At 42.2% G+C, this 27,747-nt stretch overlaps 1 protein-coding gene across 1 annotated transcript in view; it reads left to right on the forward strand.

The window, feature by feature from the left end:
* Positions 1-27,747, forward strand: part of LOC138951072 (uncharacterized) — a 74,976-nt gene that overhangs the window by 23,152 nt on the left and 24,077 nt on the right. Inside the window, exon 3 of the mRNA XM_070322738.1 lies at positions 19,207-19,570. Within this exon, the coding sequence (XP_070178839.1) occupies positions 19,207-19,570 (364 nt within the window). The remainder of the gene's footprint in view (positions 1-19,206; positions 19,571-27,747) is intronic.

Genomic DNA, 27,747 nt, shown 5'->3' on the forward strand with positions numbered 1-27,747 from the left:
GATTTATTTGTGCGGGGCTAACCAAGACAAGCCAGCTGGGGTCAAGGTGTGGTCACGTGGATTTTGGTTCACTGTGACGTAAGGTTCACTGTGACGTCACAAGTTTTTGTGTTGATTCTACCAGCGTGATTTCCATACAGAAAAGTCACCACTGTATGCCCGAAAAGAATGTCTCGGTGGAGTGCAGCCGCAATCTGCAACAACTCCTCAGTGTCCCCAAGCTTTACCTAGCACATGTGCCCTCATAACAATCCGAGTCTCTTGTGGAAATGGAAGAGGTTTGTGCAGCACACACGTGCAGATTTCAAAGTGTCGGGCACTTTCTGGACACGGATTTCGCCATTTTTCTGCAGCACAAGTTGGTGTTTCATCTGAAATTAATTATGTGGCCACTGGCAGTGTTTTTCCTTCATACAAGTACGTCCGGACACGGCAGTATTGCGCGAGGCTGGTACAGTCGACGAGCCATCGAAACTCCGTGGTGACGAACAGCGGACAATCTCACCAGAAGGAATGCGTTGAAGGTCAGAGCACATGCTTTTATATTCATGCATACAAGTAAACATTGTTTTGATGCGCAGTGAATACGAATTTGTGCCTTAACAGTGTGTCTGGGTTCGGCTGATATCGCTGGAATACAGATGCGCCATAGGCTAGATCTATAGATTTATAGAACGGTCTGAGCTAAGACAATGCGTGTGCCAAGTAATCTTTTCAGTCGCAAACTACCCCCTCATGTAAATTCATGACGTTGGCAGTGTTTGCTGGAATCAAAAACTACTATTGTCACCAGATCTAAGCTTTTGGTGTTTGTACTACTGGTAAGGTGAACAGTCCCCAGCATGCTAGATACGGGAACAGTAAGAATTGTGCAGAGAATGTTCTGCATTGACTGAGATCATGCAAACCCAGTGTAATTGCTACAACTACATTGATACACACAGGATAACATCTAGACGACTTCCAGAGGGTGTCTAAATGTTCAGTGTACTGTATACATCAGAAGCATACGTTCGAATTGATTTATAATCACACTCATTGTCTCTCTTCTTTTACTTCCAGAGGTAAAATAACTTTCACTATCGCTCACGGCCACTGATCAGAACAGACCACTTGACATTGACACCATCCAGATTTTCCTGTTGACCAGTCCTGCTGTTCCTGTTACTGCTATCCAGAATCACCACAGGAGAAGACCAATGTGCCATTCGTTGTAAGATTTGTTTTTTGATTTGAAGATCAGTGCCTTATTCTAACTTTGCAAAAAAAGAGATACAGTGTCTTTGGCAGATACCATCCAAATAATACAATTTAGAACAAAGTCAAAGTTCATTTCTCCTCATGTTAATTGTCTATGCTTTCTGTGCTGAGTGAGATGTGGATTGAATTTCTTTCATAACTCACGTTTCGTCAACCTGCACATTTATACGTAATCCTACAGAGAGGATCTATAGAAGTAGTCTCAAATAAAGTTAGGTATGTTTCTGAATAATAAAAAAAAAAGGAAAGGAAGAGTAGTTTCTGATATGTTTAATTATTGACAAAACGAAACATTCAGGAGTATGTTGACCAAATGGTAATTTATAGTAGACAGCACGAGTTGCATGTTAAAGAAGTTTAACCTCAAGCAGTACATTTGAAAGAGCAATTAACATAAGGTGTATATTTTTGAAAGGTATGTTCCACTGTAAGTGTAAGACGAGAGGGAGGGTATCTTAGTCAGACTCATTCAACATTCATACCTATGCACATCACCTCAAACACTTAGTTCTTGAGTCAAATTTATCGGCTTTATTCACGTTGTCATGTGTTGTCCGTGTGCTGGTTGCCTGAAGTATGAATCAAAAAACAAGAAAGGTAACTTGTTGGAACCTTTGTTATTGACAAAACAACAGGTTACAGTCACAGATATTTCGACCCAGCCGTCTTTTAAGTGCACAGACAAACAAATATTATTTAAATTAAAAAAAAAGACTTAGCTCGCAAAAGGTGCTCGCAAAAGGTGCTCGCAAAAGGTGCTCGCAAAAGGTGCTACCGCTTGGGGAGAAGACACAAGCGAGGCTGGGTCGAAATATCTGTGACTGTAACGTATTGTTTTGTCAATAAAAAAACGTTCCAACAACTTATCTTTCTTGTTTTTTTATTCTGAATTTTGAAACGTTGGCAGTCTCTTTGTTTTTGGATTTGCCTGGACGGGCGCTGTGGCGTGGTGGTAAGACGTCGGCCTCTTAATTGGAAGGTCGACGGTTCGAATCCCGGTCGCTGCCGCCTGGTGGGTTAAGTGTGGACATTTTTCCGATCTCCCAGGTCAACTTATGTGCAGGCCTGCTTGTGGCTTATCCCCCTTCGTGTGTACACGCAAGCACAAGACCAAGTGCGCACGGAAAAGATCCTGTAATCCATGTCAGAGTTCGGTGGGTTATAGAAATACGAAAATACCCAGTATGCCTACTCAACGAAAGCGGAGTGAGCTGACTATGCTCTCAGAGTATAGTGTGGGGAACCCAAATGGGCAAACGAGCTCACACGTAACCAGAACATTCTGGAACGCTGAAGAAGAAGGATTTGCCTGAAGTATTTGGGGGTTTTAGAAAATATATCGCGATCTACACATTTTCCTTCCTATAGTTTGTCAAAAGTATAGCGAATTTAATTTGTATTTACTTAAGGCCACACTTTTTTTCTTGATAACTATTTCTTCATAAAGACTACTTGAAATGAACAAAATGTTTCCCCCTTTCAAGGACTCCGAGCAAGTTTTTGAAAAATGCAGGTCGGTCTGTTGTCATCTGTGCCTGATGCCACCCATACTGTCACTGCCACCAGGCATTCTCAACAATCGAACTGTCTATACAGGCTTAGCGGCACAGTCCTTCCTCAAAACAGGTATGCTCACTATATCAGATCTGCCAAGGCTCAGTTTACACAGGAAAAATTATCTCTCGACTTACCTTGAACACATACCAAACATCAACACCCCGACTGCTTTTTGGATCTACAATTATTTTTTTTAGGAATGAATTACACGTGTGGCGTTTACAAATAGATTCATACACAATCTAAATTCGCATAGAAAGGCGGTACTAAGTTTTAAAACAAATAGACAATGCTTCATGTCCTTCAGGCTAAATATTTCCCCTTGTAAGGATAAGATATGGGTTATATGATCATTCGAGTTGTATGCCCTCACGGATTTTGATGAGATACACAAGTGTATGCGTGTTTTAGGTGGTATCAGCCATCTGCACTTATGGCATAACGACCGAGGTCTGTTACCTGCCACTGTGGTTACACGGCTACCGTCTCTGGGTCTGCACATAAAGTTGACCCGTGTCGGTCCCGGTGTAACACGAAATGTTTAACTCCACGAAAAATTTACTCCGGAGTAAAAATGTCGTATGAAATTCTTACTCCGAGTAAATTTTTCGTACGAGAAAAGAACTCCCCAAGGCACGAAAACATTACTCCCTCCACGAAATTGTACTCCCCATTTATTTTACTTCCAGTAAAAATCTCGTACGCGAAAATGGGATGCGGGCGAAGGGATAATGCCAATATGTGATCTCGCGCAAACGAATGTCGCGCTACCCTCCCTCCACCCCTTCCACCACCAAGACTAACAGGGGACAAGGGAGTATACATTTCGTACACCTGGCATGGGAAGTTAAATTGCTCGTGTTAGGGTGAAATAATTTATTAGTTTTTTATTCGTCAGGGGAGTAACATTTGTGTACAAAATGTTTACTCGGAACTCACCTGTCGTGGGGAGTAATTTTCTCGTGTAATGGGGGAGTGCTTTTTTCGTCAGTAAAGGGAGTAACATTTTCGTAGGAAATTTTTACTCCGGAGTAAAAATCTCGTGGGAGTAATTTTCTCGTGTTACACCGGCCCAGTCGAACCTGCGACCTAAGAGATCACAAGTTCAATGCTCTACCAACTGAGCATGTCCTTTAAAATAACTAACATGTATTCCCTGTATTGTTAGTGTATTTCTCATCCAGGCATGGAGGCGTCCTCTTAAATACACAGCCCTTCACGTGTAAACGATTGAGCTCACCATCTCAACTCGTGCTTTTCTGTGCTAGGTATTTGTCATCCACGCATAAAGGCGTCCGTTTAAATACACGGCCCTTATCGTGTAAACGATTAGGTTCACAAACTCAAATCTTACCAGGCCTTTACATGGGATATGACCATCCTTCCATTTTGACAAATACCAGAAATCCACAATCTGGGTACTTTCTGTGCGACTGTAGATTTGTATGAATTGATTTTTAAAACGATCCACGTGTAATTCATTCCTTAAAAACAAATGCCAGCTCCAAAAAGCAGTCAGGATGTTAATTCCTGGTATATGTTCAAGTCGGGAGATTGTTTTTTTTCTGTGTAAAAGCCTTTGCAGATCTGATATAGTTTGATTGTTGATATATACCTGGTGGCAATGACAGCACGGGTGGCAAGACGTACTACAGTACAAATGACAAGAAGCCGACCTAAATAAAACAAAATGTGTTCTAAGGCCTTGGTGGGGTGGGATGGGGGCGGGGGGGGAACATTTTGTTTATTTCCAGTAGTCTTTATGAAGAAATAATTAAGAAGAAAGTCTGGCATAAATTCGGTATACTTTTGACTGTTCTTATTCACATGTTAAAATATGTGCAGATCGCGAGTTACTTTCGAAAAAACATGTTTCAGGCATCCCGCAATCAGACAATACACAGGCTGTGCTGACCGGCTCATGGACTAGCTGATGCGGGCGGGAGTACACAAACAGTCGAAAAATCTGGAACAAAGTTTTGGAGCATTTGAACCATGTACCGGACCACGTGACAGCCCAGTATCGATTTCCCTACCATGCAGGAAGCTGTTCAACTAAAGATACTAAGGAAGCTGTTCAGCTAAAGATAATAGTTCAACGCAATCACACGATTGGTAGAAGTATGTTTCAGCTTGCTGTAGCTCAGGGAATTTGAACCCCACTCTTCATCCGTTTGGGAAATATTCCTGATGTTTCGACTGCACAGGCTGGGAAGGGTACCCTGATGCTTCTGCCGAGAAACCCCACTCGCTAGCAGACCAGCTGCCTGTAAGGGACGTATCTGTATTTCCTGCAAAGCAAGAAAGAATAAAACAGCAGCTTAGTTTGAGCTTTTCAGACATTCGAACCAGAGAAAACGTGCACGTGTTTGATTGGAGAGGGTGGATGGAATCACAAGACACACCGGGTCTGTGTGATGTAGGGCAGGTTTTCAAATTCATGCTGATTGTACCATGCATAGCTTTTGAAGAACTGTGTGATTTTTATACTTTCTGGCACATCTTGCCTTGTTTTCAGATAGACTGAGAATCGAGATGAGGATGATGGTGTATGTATGTATATATGTACGTATACATACATGTATGAAACAAAACGTTGCTGATATGCATGTGTAAAACGTATCCGCAAAAACACCGAAAAGAGCTTCATGCAACTTCGCATTTAATTTTCAATTCTTCCAGAAGATATCCCCACACATTTCTTTTCCGTTTTTATTTTTATTTTTTATAAATGCCTTGTGGTGACCTCATTTTTCAATCAAATTGAAAGAAATTTTGTTCAAGGAATCTTTGACCCAGTCTGGACTATGGAATTATATATTTCAGCTTAAAAGTGTAAAACTTAAAGTTGATTAATGAGTTTGTTCATTAAAATTCTCAAAATTGCAATTAAAATTGAAGTTTTAATTTCAGAATCAACAAGAAGGGCAAAGCCCATACGACTCACATGCTTGACCTTGACCTTTACATGACCTTGACCTTCAGGTCAAATAACTAAACCTAGCAATGACATCATACACTAAGATTAAGAACTGCTTTACACATTTTTCCTACCAAAATACATGTGACCTTGACCCAAGGTCAAGGTCATCCAAGGTAATGCAACACAAAGCTGTTAATTCAAGACATAGGAAGTACAATGGTGCTTATTGGCTCTTTCTATCATGAGACATGGTCACTTTTAGTGGTTCACTACCTTATTTTGGTCACATTTCATAAGGGTCAAAGTGACCTTGACCTTGATCATATGTGACCAAATGTGTCTCATGATGAAAGCATAACATGTGCCCCACATAATTTTAAAGTTTGAAACAGTTATCTTCCATAGTTCAGGGTCAAGGTCACTTCAAAATATGTATACAATCCAACTTTAAAGGACCCTTGCGACCTTGACCTTGAAGCAAGGTCAACCAAACTGGTGTCCAAAGATAGGGCTTACATTGCCCTGTATAGCATACATAGCTAAGGTTGCCATTCTCGATAACTTCAGAAAAAAATGCGAAAATGTGAAAATGATTTTGAGAATCTATGCCATGGAGAGCATTACAAAGATGATTTCTGTTAACTGCTGTATGAAGTCAGAAGTTACACACATTGGAGCAAGGAAAAAGCTCGTACGTAGATCAGATTTGTATACAGATTTGTAAATACATTTTTTGGAAAAGTCTCTGGGTGTTCATTTGCATTGATTCCAGTGCACACACATTTTAGCGCTTCCCATTTGCAGTTGATTTCATATTTCTTTCATTAATTTGCTAGCAATCAGAATTATGTTTGTGCTTATAGTTTTAATGATATATGTTGTTTGTTTTTACCCCATGTGATATTTTCGTTATTGTAAAAACTGGACACATTGTTGTCAGTTTTAGATAAAGTAAATATATCATATACGATGGAAATCTTCTGTTTTGTGTTGTGTTACTTACTCATGTTGAGTCTCCCCTATTCCTGTTTGTACGCATAGTAGTTTCAAGGCAGTAGGATGTTCTGTGAGGCTGTCTATCTCCTCATCCAGGTTTTCCAGACATTCGAATTTAGATTCCTCTTGGAGTTACTGCACTGACACCTGAAGCAATATACACATGTCACTCTGTTACCATAGCAGAAAACTGACCTTAAGATTCGTAGGTATACACAGAACTTGCAGTGAATCACAGAAACAACACGAACAGTAGCATTAACAGTTTGAACATTCATGAAGTGAGAGTCAATAACCCGACTAGGTAGATTCAGGGTCCCACTGAGTGCAGTCACAGGGTCGCTTTTCAGCACTTACCACACATTTTCAATGGGACTGAGGTTTTGTGACTACAGTTAAATAGAAGCAACGTCCTGTCTGTTCGTGGTGTTTTAGAATACCGATCTACGCACTATCTTGAAGTGTGACTGTCTGATACCAGAAAAAATTAATGAACAGAAAGTTGGAACTGCTGTAAACGTGTTTGCCCGGACAGTTCTGATTTCCTTCCAAAACGGCTCGCAATATCACGCCTGGCCATCAGCGTTTCGCCACTGCTAAGAATCGTATGATTTTAGATCTAATTTGAGATCATAAATTATGTCTGCTCGTTTACAAAAACAAAAGGTGTTTATTTCCCTTTGAACGTTTCGCAACACTTATCTAAGAAATATTTATTATTTACTGACACAGTTGTGTCTGCAAGAAAAAAGTCGTTGCGCAATGTTACTTGCTGTCTACATGTTTTGTTGTGTAAGTGAAGAATTCCTAAGAATTGACAGAGAAGATGATAGTCGTGTGTGAACATCACTGTGGAAGCATTTATTCTAAGCTGCGCAAAATTAACAAACAAAAGATATCTGTACTCACCGATACAAGAACAGCACAAGACAGTACGAATTTTCGCTGATGTAAGCTTCATCGGGAACAAACAAACACAAAAGGCAACAAAACACGGAACGAACAAGGTTTGAAAAGAATATGGAGGGGAAACACAAACAAGTCGCGTAAGGCGAAAATACAACATTTAGTCAAGTAGCTGTCGAACTCACAGAATGAAACTGAACGCAATGCAATGTTTCAGCAAGACCGTAGCATCGTCAGTCCACCGCTCATGGCGAAGGCAGTGAAATTGACAAGAAGAGCGGGGTAGTAGTAGCGCTGAGAAGGATAGCACGCTTTTCTGTACCTCTCTTCGTTTTAACTTTCTGAGCGTGTTTTGAATCCAAACATATCATATTTATATGTTTTTGGAATCAGGAACCGACAAGGAATAAGATGAAAGTGTTTTTAAATTGATTTCGAAAAAAAAATTCTGATAATAATTTTTATATATTTAATTTTCAGAGCCTGTTTGTAATCCAAATATAACATATGTATATGTTTTTGGAATCAGCAAATGATGGAGAATAAGATGAACGTAAATTTTGATAGTTTTATAAAAAAAATTTTTTTTTACAATTTTCAGATTTTTAAGGACCAAAGTCATTGATTAAATTTTAAGCCACCAAGCTGAAATGCAATACCGAAGTCCGGGCTTCGTCGAACATTACTTGACCAAACTTTCAACTAATTTGGTTAACAAATGAGGGCGTGACAGTGCCGCCTCAACTTTCACGAAAAGCCGGATATGACGTCATCAAAGACATTTATCAAAAAAATGAAAAAAAAGTATGGGGATATCAAACCCAGGAACTCTCATGTCAAATTTCATAAAGATCGGTCCAGTAGTTTGGTCTGAATCGCTCTACACGCACGCACACACACACACACACACACATACACCACGACCCTCGTCTCGATTCCCCCCTCGATGTTAAAACATTTAGTCATAACTTGACTAAATGTAAAAAGGGAAGGAACTGCCTTTTATGTTTGTGTTTGTTTGTTCCTAAACAGTCACAGGACGAAATCCTTGATTTGAGATGGGGAAAACAAAATACCACGAAGCCTGAAAAAATACCATAATCTTCACATGCTTACAGATATGTGGACGCACAGCAATTGATCTGTGAAAAACACACTTGACTTAGATCTAGCGGACTAGTGTGTAAACATCACAACAAAGAGAATCACATACCATTTCGTATTGCCGATTTAAGCTGGCTCTGTTGCGAACAGTTCCTTGTGGTCTAGCCTCACCAGCATTTTGACAACGAAGAGGCTCAAACTGATACGGTAAAACCCAAGGCTGGCTGAACGTACTCCACTTTACTTTGGTATTGCATTTCAGCTTGGAGGCCTAAGTTAAAAATTATTTAATGACTTTGGTCATTAAAAATTCGAAAATTGTAATTAAAATTATTTTTTTATAAAATGATCCAAATTTACGTTTATCTTAGTGTTCATCATTGTCTGATTCAAAAAATATATAAATATGCTATATTCTGATTAAAAACAAGCTGTAAAAATAAAAATAAAATATAAAAATTATGATTAAAAATAAATTTCCGAAATCGATTTAAAAACAAGTTCATCTTATTCCTTGTCGGTTCCTGATTCCAAAAACATAGGTACATGTATGATATGACTGTTTGGATTAAAAACACGCTCAGAAAGTTAAAGCGAAGAGAGGTACAGAAAAGCGTGCTTTGCAGCACAGCCCAACCACTACCGCGCTAAACAGGCTCGTTAATTTAACTGCCTTTTGTACGAGCGGCGGACTACGGTCATTGTGACAAAAATGCAGTACGTTCAGTTTCATTCTGTGAGTTCGACAGCTTGACTAAATGTTGTTATTTCGCCTTACGCGATTTGTTTGTTTTGCAGCCATTTTTGCTAGACTACATGGCGTAGCTGTCAGAGGCCCGCGGCATTGTTAGACTGTAATTGTTATCAGAGACCTCCTGACTCGAAAGTTGATGCTGATCTGGCCTCTCCCCTTCCTCAACTGATTGCGCTGAGAGGCGTGTCATATCATTCGGCGCCCGCGCAGTCATTGTTCTTAAAAATAAAAAGTTAAACAAATCTTTGGAGCAAACATTTAATATAGCCAGGTAAAAACGTTATTACTAAAGAGTATACATTATAAATGATACCACCACCATCATTACCCCCCTCTCGCGCTCTCTCTCTCTCTCTCTCTCTCTCTCTCTCTCTCTCTCTCTCTCTCTCTCTCTCTCTCTCTCTCTCTCTCTCTCTCTCTCTCTCTCTCCCTCCCTTTTTTTTATCAGTATTGTAATCTGCATGTGATGTTATGCTCCGGCCTTACTTAAGTGAACGGTATGTTATATGTCCGTCTGTCGGTTAGGTCCTAATGTTGTATGTCTTGTATACTTGCCATTTACATATTTATTATACATGTTGAAGGATGAATGAAGATACATTGTAGACGGGTGCATGTTATGGATTAAAAGCCCCACGATGATGTGCTTGGCAAATACAAAACAAACAAAAAAAACAAAAAAAAAACGTCCCGTGGGCTGAATTTTTGTTTCAATATATAGCCGGGATTTCAATATAGCCGACTTCAATGTAGCCAACATTTTTTAACAAAGAAAAAGTAGAGCTTCAGCCGGGACCTGAAAAATTCTTCAATATAGCCGGGATTTCAATATAGCCTACTTCAATATAGCCGGGTTTCACTGTACATAATGTTATATTTGGATTACAAACAACCTCTGAAAATTAAAAATATCAACTGCGGCTACCCAGAAAAAACATCACAAAAACCCTGGATTTGTTGCTGTTTTTCAGGATTGTGGTCACTCCTTTTACACGTTAGATCAGCCTGACTGCGCGGCGGATTAGAACGAAATGTGTATGAACTGTTAGGTAAGACACCAAATAAACTTTTGGATGTAAAAAATGTAAAATATCATTTAGTTTAGGTCACTGTTTCGACGGTTGAAAGTGAATCATGCTGTCAAAAAACGCCATTTTTGATGGTAGGCGTGAACATCGAACGCAGAAGAAGAAGAAGAAGATGGTAGGCGTGGTCACGGACCTGTGACGTCATACCCAAGTATTGCTAAGATTTCAGAAACACATTTTTGAGCAGAAGAAAGACCGATATTCAAATACACGTATATTTCTGACCAAAAAACCCTGCTGATTAACATCTGGGGTATACCACTGAAAAAATATCCTTAACTTTTTGTGCTCAGTGTAGATTAAGCAGTGGTCTGCTTTTGAGAGAGAGAGAGAGAGAGAGAGAGAGAGAGAGAGAGAGAGAGAGAGAGAGAGAGAGAGAGAGAGAGAGAGAGAGAGAGAGAGAGAGAGAGAGACCCTAGGACACGCCGCCTTGAACGGTAATAAACATACTCTGCGATTCCCGTCAAAATCGATGCAGTCGTTTCGGAGCCTATTATCATCATACCCACCACACAAACGTACACACATAAACAGCAACCAGCTTTATACATCAGATTAGCTGTATCCTTTTTTTTCGAAAACCTTTACAGCAATTTGCCTAAACCGTCTTTGATGAATAACTTTTGTTCTTTGTGTGTCATAAAAGATACGCTTATCACATGTATTTATTGCACACACACACACACACACACACACTGTGACACACACACACAAACACACAGACACACACACAGACCGGTGCGTCCCGCTAGCGCTACGTGTCATTTGTGCTACGTATCGTTTGCGCTATTTTCTGTAGTGCTATCGACACAAATTGCCAAAAACAGTAGTGCTATCGGCCCGTAGTGCTATTGCCACAATTCACACATGCCATTATCACAAAAACAGTAGTGCTATCGGCCCGTAGTGCTATTGCCACAATTCACACATGCCATTATCACTACGTCTCAATAGGACTACGTGTCGATATCACTATTTTTGAAAAACCAATGTACGTGTCGATAACGCTACGTGTCGATAGCACTATACTACATGTTCAAACGGCAGACACTTACCTTTGTGTGTGCGTGTGAGTGTGTATAGTATAATGTCTGCATGGCTGTCTGTCGGATCTGTATGTCTGTCTGTCTGTCTCTGTCTCTCTCTCTGCACCTCTCAATCGCTCTTTCTCTGTACCTCTTTTAAATCGCTCTCGCAGCAGATTTTGTCACTGATTAATACCCCAAAAATTGAATCTCAACCCAAAAAAACACACAAAAATATTTTTATTTTTTGGCTGGGGGGGGGGGTTCCGGAAACCCCAGAACCCCCCCCCCCTCCCCTCGTCCGCCCCTGGACACACACACACTCGCACATTCGCGATCGTGCTGTGGCGCTTCAGGAAAAGGACAAGACAGACAGACCGAAATGGAAAGAGAGCCTGCAGACACAGATAAACAAGATAGTGCCCATAGTCTTTCTCTCTCGCGCGGTGTGTGTGAACAAGAACAAGAACAAGAACAAATGTTTATTGTCCTCAAACCAAAAAGGTTATTGACACATTGCTATGAATTCTAAAGCATTCTGCGACAAACCTTCCGAGACATATTTGAACATCTTTGTCCATAAATATTTCACTTGGTTTATAATTAATATAATCTACATCAATATTAGTCACGTCTTTTTTAAACTTTTCTCTACTTTCATGGAATTTTACGCATTCATCCAGAAGATGATATTCATCTTCAACAATGTTACATACCATACACAAACGATTTTCTCTTTGGATGTTATGATGTCTTCCAGTTTCTATTTTTAGATTGTGACTACTGGTTCTTAATCGACTTAAAGCTGTCCTGTGATTTCGATTTTCTATCATTGTCAGATATGACTGAATTTCATATGTATCACATATATTTGAATAGAATCTTAATCTTGTGTGTGTGTGTGTGTGTGGGTGTGTGTGTGTGTGTGTGTGTAAGAAAGAGAGACTGAGAGAGAGAGTGTGTGTGTATGTGGGTGTGTGTGTGTGTGTGTATGTGTGTGTGTGTGCATGAGTTTGTGTGTATGTTTGTGTGTGTATGTGTGTTTGTTTGTAAAGGTGTGTGTGTCCGTCTGTCTATGTGTGTATGAGTGTGTGTGTGTGTGTGTGTGAGCCTGTGTGTGTGTGAGCCTGTGTGTGTGTGTGCGTGCATGCATGCGCGTGTGTGGATGTGTGTATGTGTGTGTCTGTTTTTAAGAAAGACTGGCTGAACACCGAAATATACTGAACTCCAAAAGAAACGCAAGTTAAGAGTTATTTAAGGTTTTGTTAAGATTCATGCACTAAAGGTGGGTTTCAGGGGAAAATTCTGCACGAGCATGAGTTAGCATAGTGTCCTGCACATAGCCTGTGAAAATCACGTGTGCAGCGCCCAGAGTGCGCTCTCTGCAGCGTCCTGAAGATTGAGACTGTTTTTCGCTCGCGCAGCCCACACAAAAGCTGCCAGACAGGATTTTTTTTCGTTAACAGTACTCAGCTCACACAAGGAACAAAAACCTGTCTCCTTCCACTGTCTGAAATCAGCCATTTGTACAGTAGAAGCATGCCAAGACTGAGCGCCATTGACCGGGGGAGAGCAATCGGGCAATTGCAAGCTGGAAATCGCCCAGCTGCCATTGCAAATGTCATGGGCGTGGCAACCTCGACCATCTGTCGTCTGTGGACCCGATTCCAAGCCAGCGGCAGCACCCGGGATGGCGCTAGAAGCGGACGACCTCGTGTGACAACTGCTCGCCAGGACCGGGTCATCTACCGTCAGCACCTGCACCAACCGTTTCTCCCGGCTACAGAAACCTCCAGGAACACCGTTGGAACCCATGGCGCTCCCATCTCGGGCACCACGACACGACGCCGGCTGTCAGCCAACCACCTGTACTGCAGGCGCCCTGCTCGCCGCACATTGCTTACTGCACAGCACAGGCAGCAGCGACTGCAGTGCGGACATGAACACCTCAACTGGAACCAGCGGCAGTGGCGAGACATCCTTTTTACGGACGAAAGCCGCTACTGCATCAGCCACGCGGACGGCCGCATCAGGGTGTGGCGAAGACACAACCAGAGGTACGCCGCCAACAACATCCTGCAACACAAGGCCTGGGGAGGCCCCAGCGTCATGATCCTGGGTGGGATAGGCCTCAACCATCTTGTGGGCCCCGTGGTCTTCCAAGGCATCGGCCCTGGGCGCGGAAACGGCGTGAATGCACAGCGGTACATCAACCAGGTCCTGGGACCCACAGTCGTGCCGTACTTCCAACTCCACGGCAACCTTACCTTTCAGCAGGACAACGCTCGCCCCCACACCGCGAGGGCCACCACGGCCTTCCTGCAGCAGAACAACATCAGGGTGATGCCCTAGCCCTCCATGAGCCCGGATATGAATCCCATTGAACACTTATGGGACATTTTGCAAAGGGAGCTGAATGCCTTCCAGCCGAGGCCAACAACGGCACGCCAGTTTGAGCAGGCCATCAGGCAAATCTGGACCACCATCAACATGGCCACTGTCAACCGCCTGGTGCGCTCCATGAGAGCCAGATGTCAGGCCCTTGTCAACGCCAATGGGGGACACACGCGTAACTGAGCCTGGCGGTGAGAACTTTCTTTTGGTAACGTTTTTTTGTTAGTGACAATCAAAGAACATTGCCCCAAGATGCTTTGTACCAATTTTCGTGAAATTCGTTCGATTCGATCTCGTCAAAATGAAATGCCAAAGAATGAGATTAAATTTCTTGAGATTTCAACTTGCGTTTCTTTTGGAGTTCAGTATACTAATTTTACCGGTTTATTGGCTCACGTAAGTGTAGCCTATGCGATCGTAACTTTGTCTGTGTGTGCGTGTGTGCGTGTGTATGTCTGTGGTAGAAACTTTAACATTTGAAGACGTCACACTATGGCGTAAGAGGGTTAGACGTCACGCGAAGGAATTACTGAAAGTCTCCGTCATTGTTATTTTGAGCGGGCCGAGACTAGTTGGCAGTCGTGTCCCTGTAAGTTACAGGCTACATGCAGACAGACAGATCTAGATCTAGTGTCTCGCTTTCTTGCACAGTGTCACCTATGCTTACTGTGTGTGTGTGTGTGTGTGTGTGTGTGTGTGTGTATGTTTGACGGAGTGATTGAGTTTGTGTTACTGTTTGTCGATTTCTTACGTGAGCCTTGAAGGCTTCGCCTCTTGTTTTGTTTGGGCATGATGAAAACAGGGAGAGGTAAGGCCCGGAAGATAAGAGTTAGGGAACTTGTACGCAATCGCCACTACGCTGTGCATTGATCGGTGTCGGATCTTTTTAAAGTATTGAGTGACCTGGAGACAGCAGTTAAAGGATTGGGGGACCTGAAGACAGCAGTTAAAGCCGAATCCCAACACATGTGCTTCACAGCCCTATTGATGTTGCTGCAGAAGCCTTTGTATTGCAACCGCGGGAAGTCCTCAAAGGCAGTCATGACGTCATTGGCCGTTTTGTGGTGCTCACCCCTGAGGTGTTTGTAAAAAAAATTTAGTTTGAGGATGCAAAACTGGCGGATACAGCGGATGGTTAATGATCTCCAAGCCGCACTCATGATTTGTTGCCATGACGTAGTCTCAACGGAACAACAAGAACTTTCCTTCGCGGAGCCTTCCTCTGTGTATAGCCATGATATGCTCCCTTAGTTGTCTCTGAAGTATGGAATAGAATTCACTGGTTACTGTCTTTTGGAACTGAGTCCAATGAGAAAATAACCCTCTGCGTCTAAACGAACTGATGCCAACACCTTTTTCATGTGATATGACCCTTACCTGCTTTAGTGGGGAATAAATTGTGTGCCCCTAGTACATAAACGGCTGCATGGTTTCTGGCTAAAAGTGATGTTCACTAGTTTAATCATCAGAAACAAATCGGGACATAAAATCATCTGGATCTGCCTGAAATAAGCGTAAAATGTCGCGTTCCATGTTAAATCAGAAGTGATTCAGTTCTTGTGTAGAAGTTTGAGGGCCTACCTTGCTTAAACTGTCTTCGTGGACAGCTTACCGCACATAATACTCTAAACTCTCTCATGCGAGATGCCAAGTGTATCAGCAATCGGTTAATTTTGCATCACCAGTGCGTAGACAGCATCAACCGTTGTGCATGCCCTCAGGATTGGAAGTGTGTGATGAGTGAAGCAACATGAGACGTCATCCACACTCGAAGTCCCACAACAGAAGCTTGGTGGAATATTAGTATTTCGTCAGTTCCAAGTACAAATAAGGAGAGAACGGGGACAAATAGGAAGGGACATTGGGTGGGTACATGGCAAGGCAGTTTGGGGTTGTGGGTGTTCATCGGTGATAACTGCAATAGACAAATAATACCTTATAATACATGCATTGTAAACATCAAATACTATACCAAGTCATTCAAGTTGCGGACAGAAGGGCCAGGGGAAACTAGGCGGATAAAGAAGAAATAAATGGACGAGAAAAAGGGGGGGGGGGGGAGGGGGGAAGACGAGTGAGAACGAACAAGTAAACACAAAAAAGGGCGGGGGGGCATGAGATAAAAGTAGACAAGAAGACCAAGGGGGGAGGGGGGAACGGGAGGCAGGCATAACTAAGAAGGCGGGAGGGGTGAGGGGGGAAGGGGTGAGCACGAACTTAAACTTTCAGTAAAATAGTAGTAAGCATTATCGTTGAGAAAAGGGAGACAATCTGCACTAATGTGCACATTTAAAGAAAAAGCATAATCGTATGCATATTGGGACCGTTTGGGGATGGGAGAGACCGTACTAAAGTGTGCCTTTAAAAGGTCAAGATATACATGTGTTCAAATCAATCTCGTTCTGTTCCCATGACATAATTTTCACAGGTGGCTGAGGCCAGCGTTTCAAAACACCACTCTATAAATAGAGTCCCGTGCTTCACGTTATTACGTTGCAAAACTGTCTAGTGACAGTACCGTTCGTTTGCAGATCAAGCCGACTGCATAAAGAAAAAAACTCACTTAGTCGTTTGCCTTTTAGTCCTTTACACTTCCGTTTAAATTTAATGACAGCGCCGTTTGTGGCAAAGTTACATCCACGCCACAAAACTTGCGTGTAAGTCATTCAATCCCTAACATCGCGTTAATTTCGTTTTAATTAACATTACATAACAAAATAACATTTGCACACGAGGCGGGGAAGGAAGACTGACAAGTGAATACCTCACACCCACAATATATACGATTTACACCACCGACTGGCGTGAGAACTACTTGAAAGGGAGTAACCATTAACAGGTGGGGGGGATAATCGACCCAATCAATTTAGCATTAACTAAGCAAACATAAGCACGCAGTCAGGTTAACATTACAAGCATCGATGCCTACAAAAATCACAACAACAACTATTTAAAAATACTAACCATTTGGGCTCATTTCTTCACGACACTTCTCATAAAGGCACGCAAGTCATGAATGCACAAAAACTTTAAATCTGATGCACTTCTCTCCTGAACTATTTTGAACACAAAACCATGGTCGGTTTTACTATTAATCTAAGTTTCTATTTTCTGACACAATCTGTAGAGATGTGCTCGGTTTCACAGACAGGAAGCAACTGATGGTATTTGCGGGAAGAATAGTCCGCGTGAACCTTTTTGCGACTGTACAAAAAAACTGATGTGCAAATTCGTTCTCGTGCGTGTTTCACGCCCGATCAACAATCGTGACATGAATTCAACTCATTGCGTGCGTCCCGTTCAAACGGAGCTGAGGGGCAGTTTTCACAACAAAATCAACTGCTATCCGCATTACAAAAACATTCACACATTCATCCAACGAGTACGTGGAACTAAAGCGTCAATCACAATACATAGTAGAAAAAGTGAGTCAAGAATCAATGAATGATAGTCGGTCCAGTAAGAGTCTCAAACCAAGGAAAGTAACATCTTTCTCACACGCATGACAACCCAATGAACAAAACACCCTTACACAGGTACAACAAAACCAATACCAATTAATATCGTCATAAATTTGAGAACGCACACACGGCAATAACAATTCTGTCTTGTTTCGTCAACACACAAAAATTGGCAATAATAGCCCAACCATAGGCGCATGACATGAAGTAGCATGCCTTGATCAGTCAATCAATCAATCAATCAATGAGGCTTATATCGCGCATATTCCGTGGGTACAGTTCTAGGCGCTCAGCAGTGATGCCGTGTGAGATGAAATTTTATACGGCCAGTAATTGCAGCCATTTCGGCGCATATTTACCTTTCACGGCCTATTATTCCAAGTCACACGGGTATAGGTAGACAATTATTAACTGTGCAAAGCAATTTTGCCAGGAAAGACCCTTTTGTCAATCGTGGGATCTTTAACGTGCACACCCAATGTAGTGTACACGGGGGGAGTTCGGACACCGAAGAGAGTCTGCACACAAAGTTGACTCTGAAATAAATTTCCGCCGAACCTGGGATCGAACTCACGCTGACAGCGGCCAACTGAATACAAATCCAGCGCGCTACCAACTGAGCTATATCCCCAGGGGCATGCACAACCGTTTTCTTGAATTGTGACCGTTGGTGGTCTTCCATACCATTTGTCATCTTAAACGGTTGTCCTTCCAAGCCTGAATTAAGCTGACCACTTCATTACTGTGAAGTATGAAGGGGGATCCCTGCCAAATGTTCACGTCAAGTCAAAATGAATTTCCAATGTTCCTAATATTTTCTTCGCAAAAATTGGATCACTGATCTTTGTTAGTTGGCTCACGAAGTGTAGCCTATGCGATCGTAACTTTGTCTGTCTGTGCGTGCGTATGTGCGTATGTGCGTGCGTGCGTGCGTGCGTGTGTATGTCTGTGGTAGAAACTTTAACATTTCGTCATTTGAAGACGTCACATTATGGCGTAAGAGGGTTAGACGTCACGCGAAGGAATATCTCGGTCATTGTTATTTTGAGCGGGCCGAGACTAGTTGGCAGTCGTGTCTGTAAGTAGGCTACATGCAGACAGACAGATCTAGATCTAGTGTCTCGCTTTCTTGCACAGTGTCACCTATGCTTACTGTGTGTGTGTGTGTATGTGTGACGGAGTGATTGAGTTTGTGTTACTGTTTGTCGATTTCTTACGTGAGCCTTGAAGGCTTCGCCTCTTGTTTTCTCTATGTTGGGGAAAACAGTGGGGTATGGTACTTTGAGAAAGCAAGGCACACACACTAACCAGTGAAAATACGGAATAGTTTGCATGACGAAGTCTTTATAATAACATTGTGTAATTCATGCCAAGTTTTGAATGTCTATTAGTCAATTTCTTTCTGGTCGGGCTCGGTACTTCTCAGTTGGCCTTTGTATGTTACGGACACTCACCAACTAACCAAACCTTGCTTTTTCATTTACCAAACTCATTAATGTTTGAGTTGTGTCCATGTTTCTAAGTGTTAGGTGTGTGTATGTGTATGTATGAATCTTGATGTGTGTATGTATGTAAGTGTGTGTGTGTGTGTGTATGTGTGTGTGTGTGTGTGTGTGTGTGTGTGTGTGTGTGTGTGTGTGTGTGTAGTGGGGAAGGGGATGGCAAAATATAACCCCACTGCACTCTTGTTTTTTGAGTCTGAATTGTGGAAGGTTAGCAATCTGTTTTCTGATTTCAGAAGCACTACCAACAACAGAACCAACAACAGTAACAACAACAGTAACAACAACAGTAACAACAACAGAACCAACAACAGTAACAACAACAGAAACCACAACAGTAACAACAACAAAACCAACAACAGTAACAACAACAGTAACAACAACAGAACCAACAACAGTAACAACAACAGTAACAACAACAGAACCAACAACAGAACCAACAACAGAAACGCCCATCAGAGTATCCCTCACGACGTCAGTGCAGGGCGGACAAGAAGGGACCGCAATAACGCTTCAACGTGGTCAGAAGAACGTTCGCTTGACGTGTCGTTATGACAACACCACGGGACGGGCGGGGCTTCAGAGCTGGTGCAAAACGGGGTAAGTCGTCGTCACGTATATGATACGGTCAGCCGTGACTGTGATCAGAATTATTGGCAAATCGTTAAAAGACACGATGATGAATTCATTATAGGTATCTGCTTCTCGGTGATGACCTTGACTTGTTGTTAGCCCATTTTGGCCGTTTTGCCTCTCCTGAGTAATCAGGAGTGTCTTAGGAATGAGCGATGTTAGCCGGCGACACAAAACGTTTCCTTGGGGTTATTTCGGATGTTTCTAAAGCTAGAGGTTCCACACTTAGCACACTTCTTGGGTTTGATAATCTGCCGATATGACCCTAGTTTGGTTGACCCTCTTACCTCTTTGGGGTCACAGCGTTGTCCTGTTCGGTTCATAACAACTTGAACTTGAGGATTTCTGTGGTAATGTTTAAGCTAGAGCCTCCAAATTCCACACACTTGTAGGTTTTGATGTAAGTCTCCACTTCCGCAAAATATATGTGATTGTCTGATTTTAAGCCACAACTTAGTGTCTTGGCTAATTTAACCTTGGCTAGACTAGTGATGATAGCATATCCTGCTATGACGTCATGGTGTCAGAAATGAGGTCACTCAGTAGTCTGAGTACAATATTTGTTGTCTTGGCCAGCACCGTATCAATCCTGTCAACGTGGATGAATTTAAAACAAAAGCATTTGTTCTGGTTTTTGGCTCACGTAAGTGTAGCCTATGCGATGCTAAACTTTGTCTGTCTGTGCGTGCGTGCGTATGTATGTATGTATGTATGTATGTATGTATGTATGTATGTATGTGTGTGTGTATGTCTGTGGTAGAAACTTTAACATTTGACTAAACACCGAAATACTCATTTCACCTGGTTATTTTTCAAGCACCATCTTCATAATATTGAAGCAATGATCAACATTGTGTCGGCATGTGTGTAGTTAAAGCGTTTATCCTACATACGTGAGAGAGACACCCGTGAGATAATAATCGTTCAAATCACACGTGTGTATATCATGTAAATGAGGTCATGTCAAGCAAGTCTGGCAGGGACCTGTTTTTCCACTGCTTATGATGCCAAAGTCACCGAGACAAACGTCATTATAGAAACATAACTTGCGCTCGCCAATTACCCTCGATGAATCTTTAGAACTAACACGTCACGCCACACTTTCAGAGTGACGTTTCTTTGCTTTGACTAATAGATTGCACTAGGCTTTAGAAGAGATCGAGGTTCCAAAACAAGCGTCTTCAATTTAGCTGCTTCGTCTGCAAGACATTTTCAGTAAAATATACGTAAGTAAAGTATGTAGGATAAACAGAATACTACATGGCTTGCTGTGTCGTACCAGATTTACACTCGTTGCTTTTTGGCTCACGTATTGGCTCACGTAAGTGTAGCCTATGCGATCGTAACTTTGTTTGTCTGTGCGTGCGTGCGTGTGTGTGTGCGTGTGTGTGTGCGTGTGTATGTTTGTGGTAGTACCTTTAACATTTCGTCATTTGAAGACGTCACATTATGGCGTAAGAGGGTTAGACGTCACGCGAAGGAATTACTGAAAGTCTCGGTCATTGTTATTTTGAGCGGGCCGAGACTAGTTGGCAGTCGTGTCTGTAAGTAGGCTACATGCAGACAGACAGATCTAGATCTAGTGTCTCGCTTTCTTGCACAGTGTCACCTACGCTTACTGTGTGTGTGTGTGTATGTGTGACGGAGTGATTGAGTTTGTGTTACTGTTTGTCTGTTTCTTACGTGAGCCTTGAAGGCTTCGCCTCTTGTTCAAATAGTGAACAGCTCGCTTTCGCTCGCAGTTCAATATTTAAAAAAACAACTCGTGTAAATCTGGTACGACACAGCAAGCCATGTAGTATTCTCTATGTATCCAAAGAAAACGGGTGGTGGGGGGTTTTGAAGGGGTACAAGCAGTTGACTGGTTTGTGTCGTGTGTGGTATGTAGACCAGGTCAGGTGTCAAGACCAGGTCAGGGGTCGCGCGAAGGATTCTGGTATACATCGATTCACTTCTCCAGTTCTCACCTCTGCATTCGCCGATTCGGGGAAGATGATTTCATGTTGTTCGGTTTCTAAGCTCCAGAAAAGTAAATAAAGAAGATACCAAAGGGAGATTTCCTACAATTTGATCTGCACAGCGTTTTTCCAATGTCCACGCGAGGAAGAGCTGTCGAAAGCGCAGTCAGTGTCGATCTTGCAGCCGTATCCCGGTAAGTACAGAGACAGATCTAGTGTCACCCACTCTGATAACGTGTCACCTACTGTTAATCCGTTTTGTTTTAATTTCTTTTTATTTCAGCAGACACGGATGTCAAACACAGTGCTAGGCAGTCACCTCTAGTGAAATGAGTTGATCTAAAGTGCCTGTAATGTTTGGATGTCTTTAATTATTTGTGGTTCGATTTATGTGAATTTCAAGACTTGCAGTAGAGTCTCAAGTTAAAGGGCAGCTGTCGGGTTGTGGCTCTCAAAATCTGTTCCTTAGAATGAGTTATCATGTAACTGAAACTATACTTAAAGGCAGAGTAAGCCTCCCGTAAACCATCACAGATACGGTTAGGCTTTTACACACAGTACAAACACCCTTTCATTTAAACACTCACCAATTGAGAACATCCTAGGTGCCCTCCGTAAAGAGCGAACAATTTTCAAAGAATTTATTTTTGCGTGGTTTATCTTACCCCTGAGCCATCGTGAACCCGTGTGATCCAGTTTTCCTTTTTCACAATGCAGTCAGTTAGTCATGAATGCGACTCGATGTGAGCTTATCTACAATAGCACGTTTTTTATGCACGAAACAACGGCTGTGGTTCACAAGAACTCTATCGATGGCTTTTGACTGTTGAGAGGAACGGCGATTTGCACTGATAAACCTTCGTCTGTTACGACCCTTGCGTGACCCTGCTTCCGGGCTTTTCTTTTTTTTAAAACTTTCACAACTTCGAATTGTTCTGATCTTGTCTTGATGAAAAACGAATTCTTTTATGATTAAAGAATGTTTGTGTAACAAGCTGTCAATTTATTATTTAGATTTTAAAAGTTAGGTCTAGCGCAAAAACGAGGCGCCGTTGTTGTTAACGAACAAGTCTACGAAAATAAATTCTTTGAAAATGTCTCACGCTCGACAGAAAGCAGCCAGGATGTTCCCGTTCGGTGAGCGTTCAAATGGAAGTATGCTTGTACTGTATTTAGACGCTCGGGGAGCTCTGTGATGGTTTACGGGAGGCTTACTGTGCCTTTAAAAGTTACTTGGTGATTTTGACAGCTTGATAACACAAGTCCGAAGACTTTAGACATGCTACAATGTCTTTAATCGAAGAAAGTTTGCATTCTTGGCCGAGTCAATGCAGCCCGCTCGAAAATTACTTCCCTTGGACGCGTGACGTCAGCCGCGGAATCGGCCGGGTTGAACGGTGCTCTCTTTATGCCGTGTAATGGGCACCCCCCGCGGGTTAGGGGGAGTCCCATATTGGTTGGGACGAGAAAGAATTTACTCGATGCTCCCCAGCATGTCGTAAGAGGCGACTAACGGATTCTGTTTCTCCTTTTACCCTTGTTAAGTGTTTCTTGTATAGAATATAGTCAATGTTTGTAAAGATTTTAGTGAAGCAGTATGTAAGAAATGTTAAGTCCTTTGTACTGGAAACTTGCATTCTCCCAGTGAGGTCATATATTGTACTACGTTGCAAGCCCCTGGAGCAATTTTTTGATTAGTGCTTTTGTGAACAAGAAACAATTAACAAGTGGCTCTATCCCATCTCCCCCCTTTCCCCTATCCCATCTCCCCCCTTTCCCCGTCGCGATATAACCTTGAATGGTTGAAAACGACGTTAAACACCAAATAAAGAAAGTGTAATGGGCGCAATCGGGTTGTCTAGTCAAGCCCTCAAGCATACTTCACGGGTAGGTGAAGAGAAACTTAGGATGGGGTGACTTCTCCCAGGCCAAAATTTCGCAGTAAAAAACCGAGTTCATAACATGTCTTCCGTCCCCCTCCTGCTTTTGTTCCACTTGAACCCTGTTTTTGTTCAACTTATTGGCAGATATTGTCACGCGTCGAGGAACACAAACACACATACACAAACACACACAGACACACACAGACACACACAGACACACACACACACACACACACACACACACACACACACGTGTTATCACACATATACACAGACACACACACACACATACGTGTTATCACACACACACACACACACACACACACACACACACACACACACACACACACACACACACACACACACACACACACACACACACACACGATAACCATCACAAACACAGTTTGACAAATTCATCTTTGATTTTTTGCGGCCGAACCCCCCTCCCCCATTTTCCACACTCGCTCCAGTTTCATCTTTGTCTCCGTCTCTCTTCCCTTTATCTTATCTCGTCTATCTACTTGAGTGAGTAACTGAAGATGTATTATCATCATCTCTTTCCTAGATTTTCCCACCGACAGAGTTGGCTTTTGTCTTGAATTCAGTACCTCACACGTACACGGTAATTGGTGTGACACCTCAAGCGGACCTTCTTCATAAGTGTACAGTGTCTGCTGACAAGGGACACGAGGGTCTGTGGTTGAGCAACTTTATGGTTTAACCGGGTGGACTGGAGGAGTAGCAACAGCATGTGAACCACTTTAGAAATGACTTGTAAAGGTTGCAGTCGGTCAGATCAAAGAAGAGAAAATGGGAACGTGGGTCTTGAGAAGATATTACCATCCTAATATTTTACTTTGTGCAAGAATCAATCACGCGTACAGCATTAGTCATTACAGATGTCCAGCTGTAGTCTACATTGTACTGTAAACTTCACAGCGGCCTCATCGGCTTCCTCGAGTGACGTCACAGCAAGGCTAACGCTGCGGCGTCTTTCTTGTGCTGACAGAGTTGTCGGTCGCGGATTTTGAGTCGTTTCGGCCTGCCAACTGCTTCGTTTTTTTGCGTATTGTGAGAACTAGCAGAAATTTTCACGCATTTTAATGGTTTCAAACTAATGATTAAAGTGTCTTCTTCTGGACCAAATCAACAGTCTTTAGTGAATCAACTCGGAAAACTCTTAAACGCGTTTTTGCACGCGACTCCGCGCATTTTTGAGACAAGGCCCCTTTAAGTTTACTCTGTCCCAAAAAAACTGTCCACCATGTACTTGAACATGCAGATATAAGGAAACGGAATGAATCTGTTCTCAAAGTCAAAATGATCACGATTTTTCCTCAGATTCAAAACATGTACTGTCATGGTTTTGTCTGTACAATTTAGTAAGTCTTACCTTGCAACAACTTCCTTGAACTTGAAAGACAGTTTTTGAATGCTAGATCTGTATCGCGTTTCATTCCAGACTCGATCCTCTCTTTGATTGTACTGTTTGCTGTTTACGCACTATCATGATTCGCTATGTGACGTTTGGTAAGCTTACCTTGCAACAGCTTTCTTGTCTTTGTTGGCATTTTCTTTCAAGGCAGTACAACGTTAGATTAGATTCTTTCGGACAGAAGGTAGAATGCGAGTTTTGAGACAACGACAGTCGTCCAAAGAAAGCTTGCTGTGGCATTTGTTTGTAAATAATGGTACATGTGATTCTGTATTTTTCTGCGGTTGATGTGGTTTCTTTTTTCCTCTCTTGTTTTTTTTCCTCCTGAGTTGATCGTTATCATTTAAACAAGACCCTCAGAGAGTACCTCTGCTCCTTAAAATGGACTGTGAATAGTGTGTTGGCTGTGTTGACCGTCAGAATTATTTTAAGAACCAGGCTGCTGCAGTCAGTTGACATGTTTCGCATATTGTAGGGTTACCATGCTGCATAGGTAAAGTGGCTTGTATAACCGGACTATTCTGTTTCAAAACACTGTTTATATTTGTGTAGGTTGTAGTCATCATAACTAATCGCATTTTGCCATTTGTTTCAGAAAGGAGGTTAACCTACAAGATCGACGCTATGTCAGATATGCCTCAGCCACATGAAGACTTCCGAATTTAGATCCACTCGGCATGGTGATAAATAAGTCTTGATGAAAAGTATAGGACTGAGGACAGCAGTGGAATAAGTGGCCACATGGCAGGTACCTATTGCTTAGTGTCTGGAGTGCAAAAGACAAATAAGCTGATGGTAGATTTGCAAATGAACACAGTGCCCTCTATACTGCTGATTTACGACGGGCAAGCAACAATTATGCTGATGCAGTTTAAATGTGTGTACGTGCGTGCTTGTGCGGTTTTGTCACGGTATGTGTGTGTGTGTGTGTGTGTGTGTGTGTGTGTGTGTGTGTGCGCGTGTGTGAGTGTGTGTGTGTGTGTGTGTGTGTTTGTGTGTGTGTGTGTGTGTGTGTGTGTGCGTGAGGATTGCACAAGATCTCCTTCAAGGACAACTGCACCAACAACAAATACACAGTCATTTTATCTGTTTGCCTTCTTTTGAAAATTATACATGGAGCTAGTTGATATGATGCGTTAGTTTTAACTGAGTGTGTGTGTGCGTGTGTGTGTGTGTGTGTGTGTGTGTGTGTGTGTGTGTGTGTGTGTGTGTGTGTGTGTGTGTGTGTGTGTGACGGAGTGAGTGAGTTTGTGTTACTGTTTGTTGATTTCTTACGGGAGCCTTGAAGGCTTCGCCTCTTGTTATGTTTTGTGTGTGTGTTTTTTTCTCTCAAAATGTGAAGGTTGTTGAGTATGAGGTCAATGATGGTGATGGGGAGGGGTATGGGGGTGGGACAGTTTTGTTTCTGGAATATTGTTAGGATTAAAGGTAAGAGGTGGCACGGAAGTTTAATCCAAAATCGTCCCATGACAGGATTTAGGTTTTCAGCATGTTAAGGTAGTTTGAAAAGAATAACTGTATGATGTTTAGTAAATATATGCTTAAAATCTGAAAACGTGGTGAGAAATCAATGTTTTCAAGGCAGAGCAGCAGCAACTTTTTATTGAATTTGTCGGAAGTACTCAGCGGAAATCCTGTTTTCCGACGATGTCACTATCACAAAATAGAGTCCGTTATTCCACCAACGGCCAAAACACAGACCCTAGCAAAGGGTAATGCCACATGCAAATGTACCATATTTGGAAAAGTTGATGGGCGCAGTGGTGGGGTTGTAAGACGCCGGCCTCTTAAGGTGTTACGAGTGATATTCAAGTTGCGGTTCTTGCTAATGTTTATACTCATAGAGTTACTTCCCTTGATTGCGACTGCGTAGTTACAGGCGTGTACGCACGGTCCAGTGTGCATTCGCCAGGGGGTGCCCAATTTGCATTGCTAGAACTAAGATACTTCTTGATTTCAGTAAATAGTTTCATTACATGTCAACTAGTTTGTTTTTAAATGATTTTTTAGAGATCGTCAGATGGTATTGTGTGAATAGCATCATTCGGTCAATTGTGCGCACGGCGCCGTACGTATAGTAGCTCTCAGTCCAGACGTGTTTCTGGCGAAAGAATCGGCGTTTTCAACTCGCCATATCTTCATATTCATTCGGACTAGAACAACGAAATGTGACTTTTTTGTAAAATAAATATCCCGAGCCTTGCGACTCTGGTAGTCATTTTGTTACGCGAAGCAGCCTTTGGCAGGTACCCAAGTAAATAGATCTAAAACGCACGTGGACGAGTTTTTCAATGGCGTTTTTGAAGTATGTGAATGTTGTGCTTACAAATCATTTCAGGGCACCCCTCAGTCTATACGTACAGACAAACAAATTGCATGGAACGAAAGCTGAGAGGCTGGACTGTAAGTTGTTGTTTTGACGTCTACAAATCTCGCAGGTCTCTTGTGCAAAACAGACTCAAAATTGCCCTTTTTTCAAGAAAGTGTAGATGACAGAGTATCGAAGGAATGGAATACACTTACCCATATAGTTATAATAGACAGATACTGTCTATTTATATCTATGACTTACCCTAGACCATATGCCGGTCAGAATAAAGAACATGCTTTCCTCTTTTGAATGATGTATGATTTGGCACTATACACAGGATTTTAGACCTGCCCCCGAAGTGATTTTTCAATAATCCCGTCAAAAAGGTCACCCTATTTTGGCCGGTAAAAAGCGCCCAAATGCGGTCAATTTCTAACCTGTGTCGTGTTTTCGGCGAAGTACATCTCAGCGATGCCATTGCCTTGCAACCTCAAAGAAATATATTTTAATAACCCACTAAATGAACGATTTTTCAGTGTGCAATAAAAGCCGGA

Source organism: Littorina saxatilis, linkage group LG16, assembly GCF_037325665.1.
Source record: "Littorina saxatilis isolate snail1 linkage group LG16, US_GU_Lsax_2.0, whole genome shotgun sequence".
Taxonomy (NCBI): Eukaryota; Metazoa; Mollusca; class Gastropoda; order Littorinimorpha; family Littorinidae; genus Littorina; species Littorina saxatilis.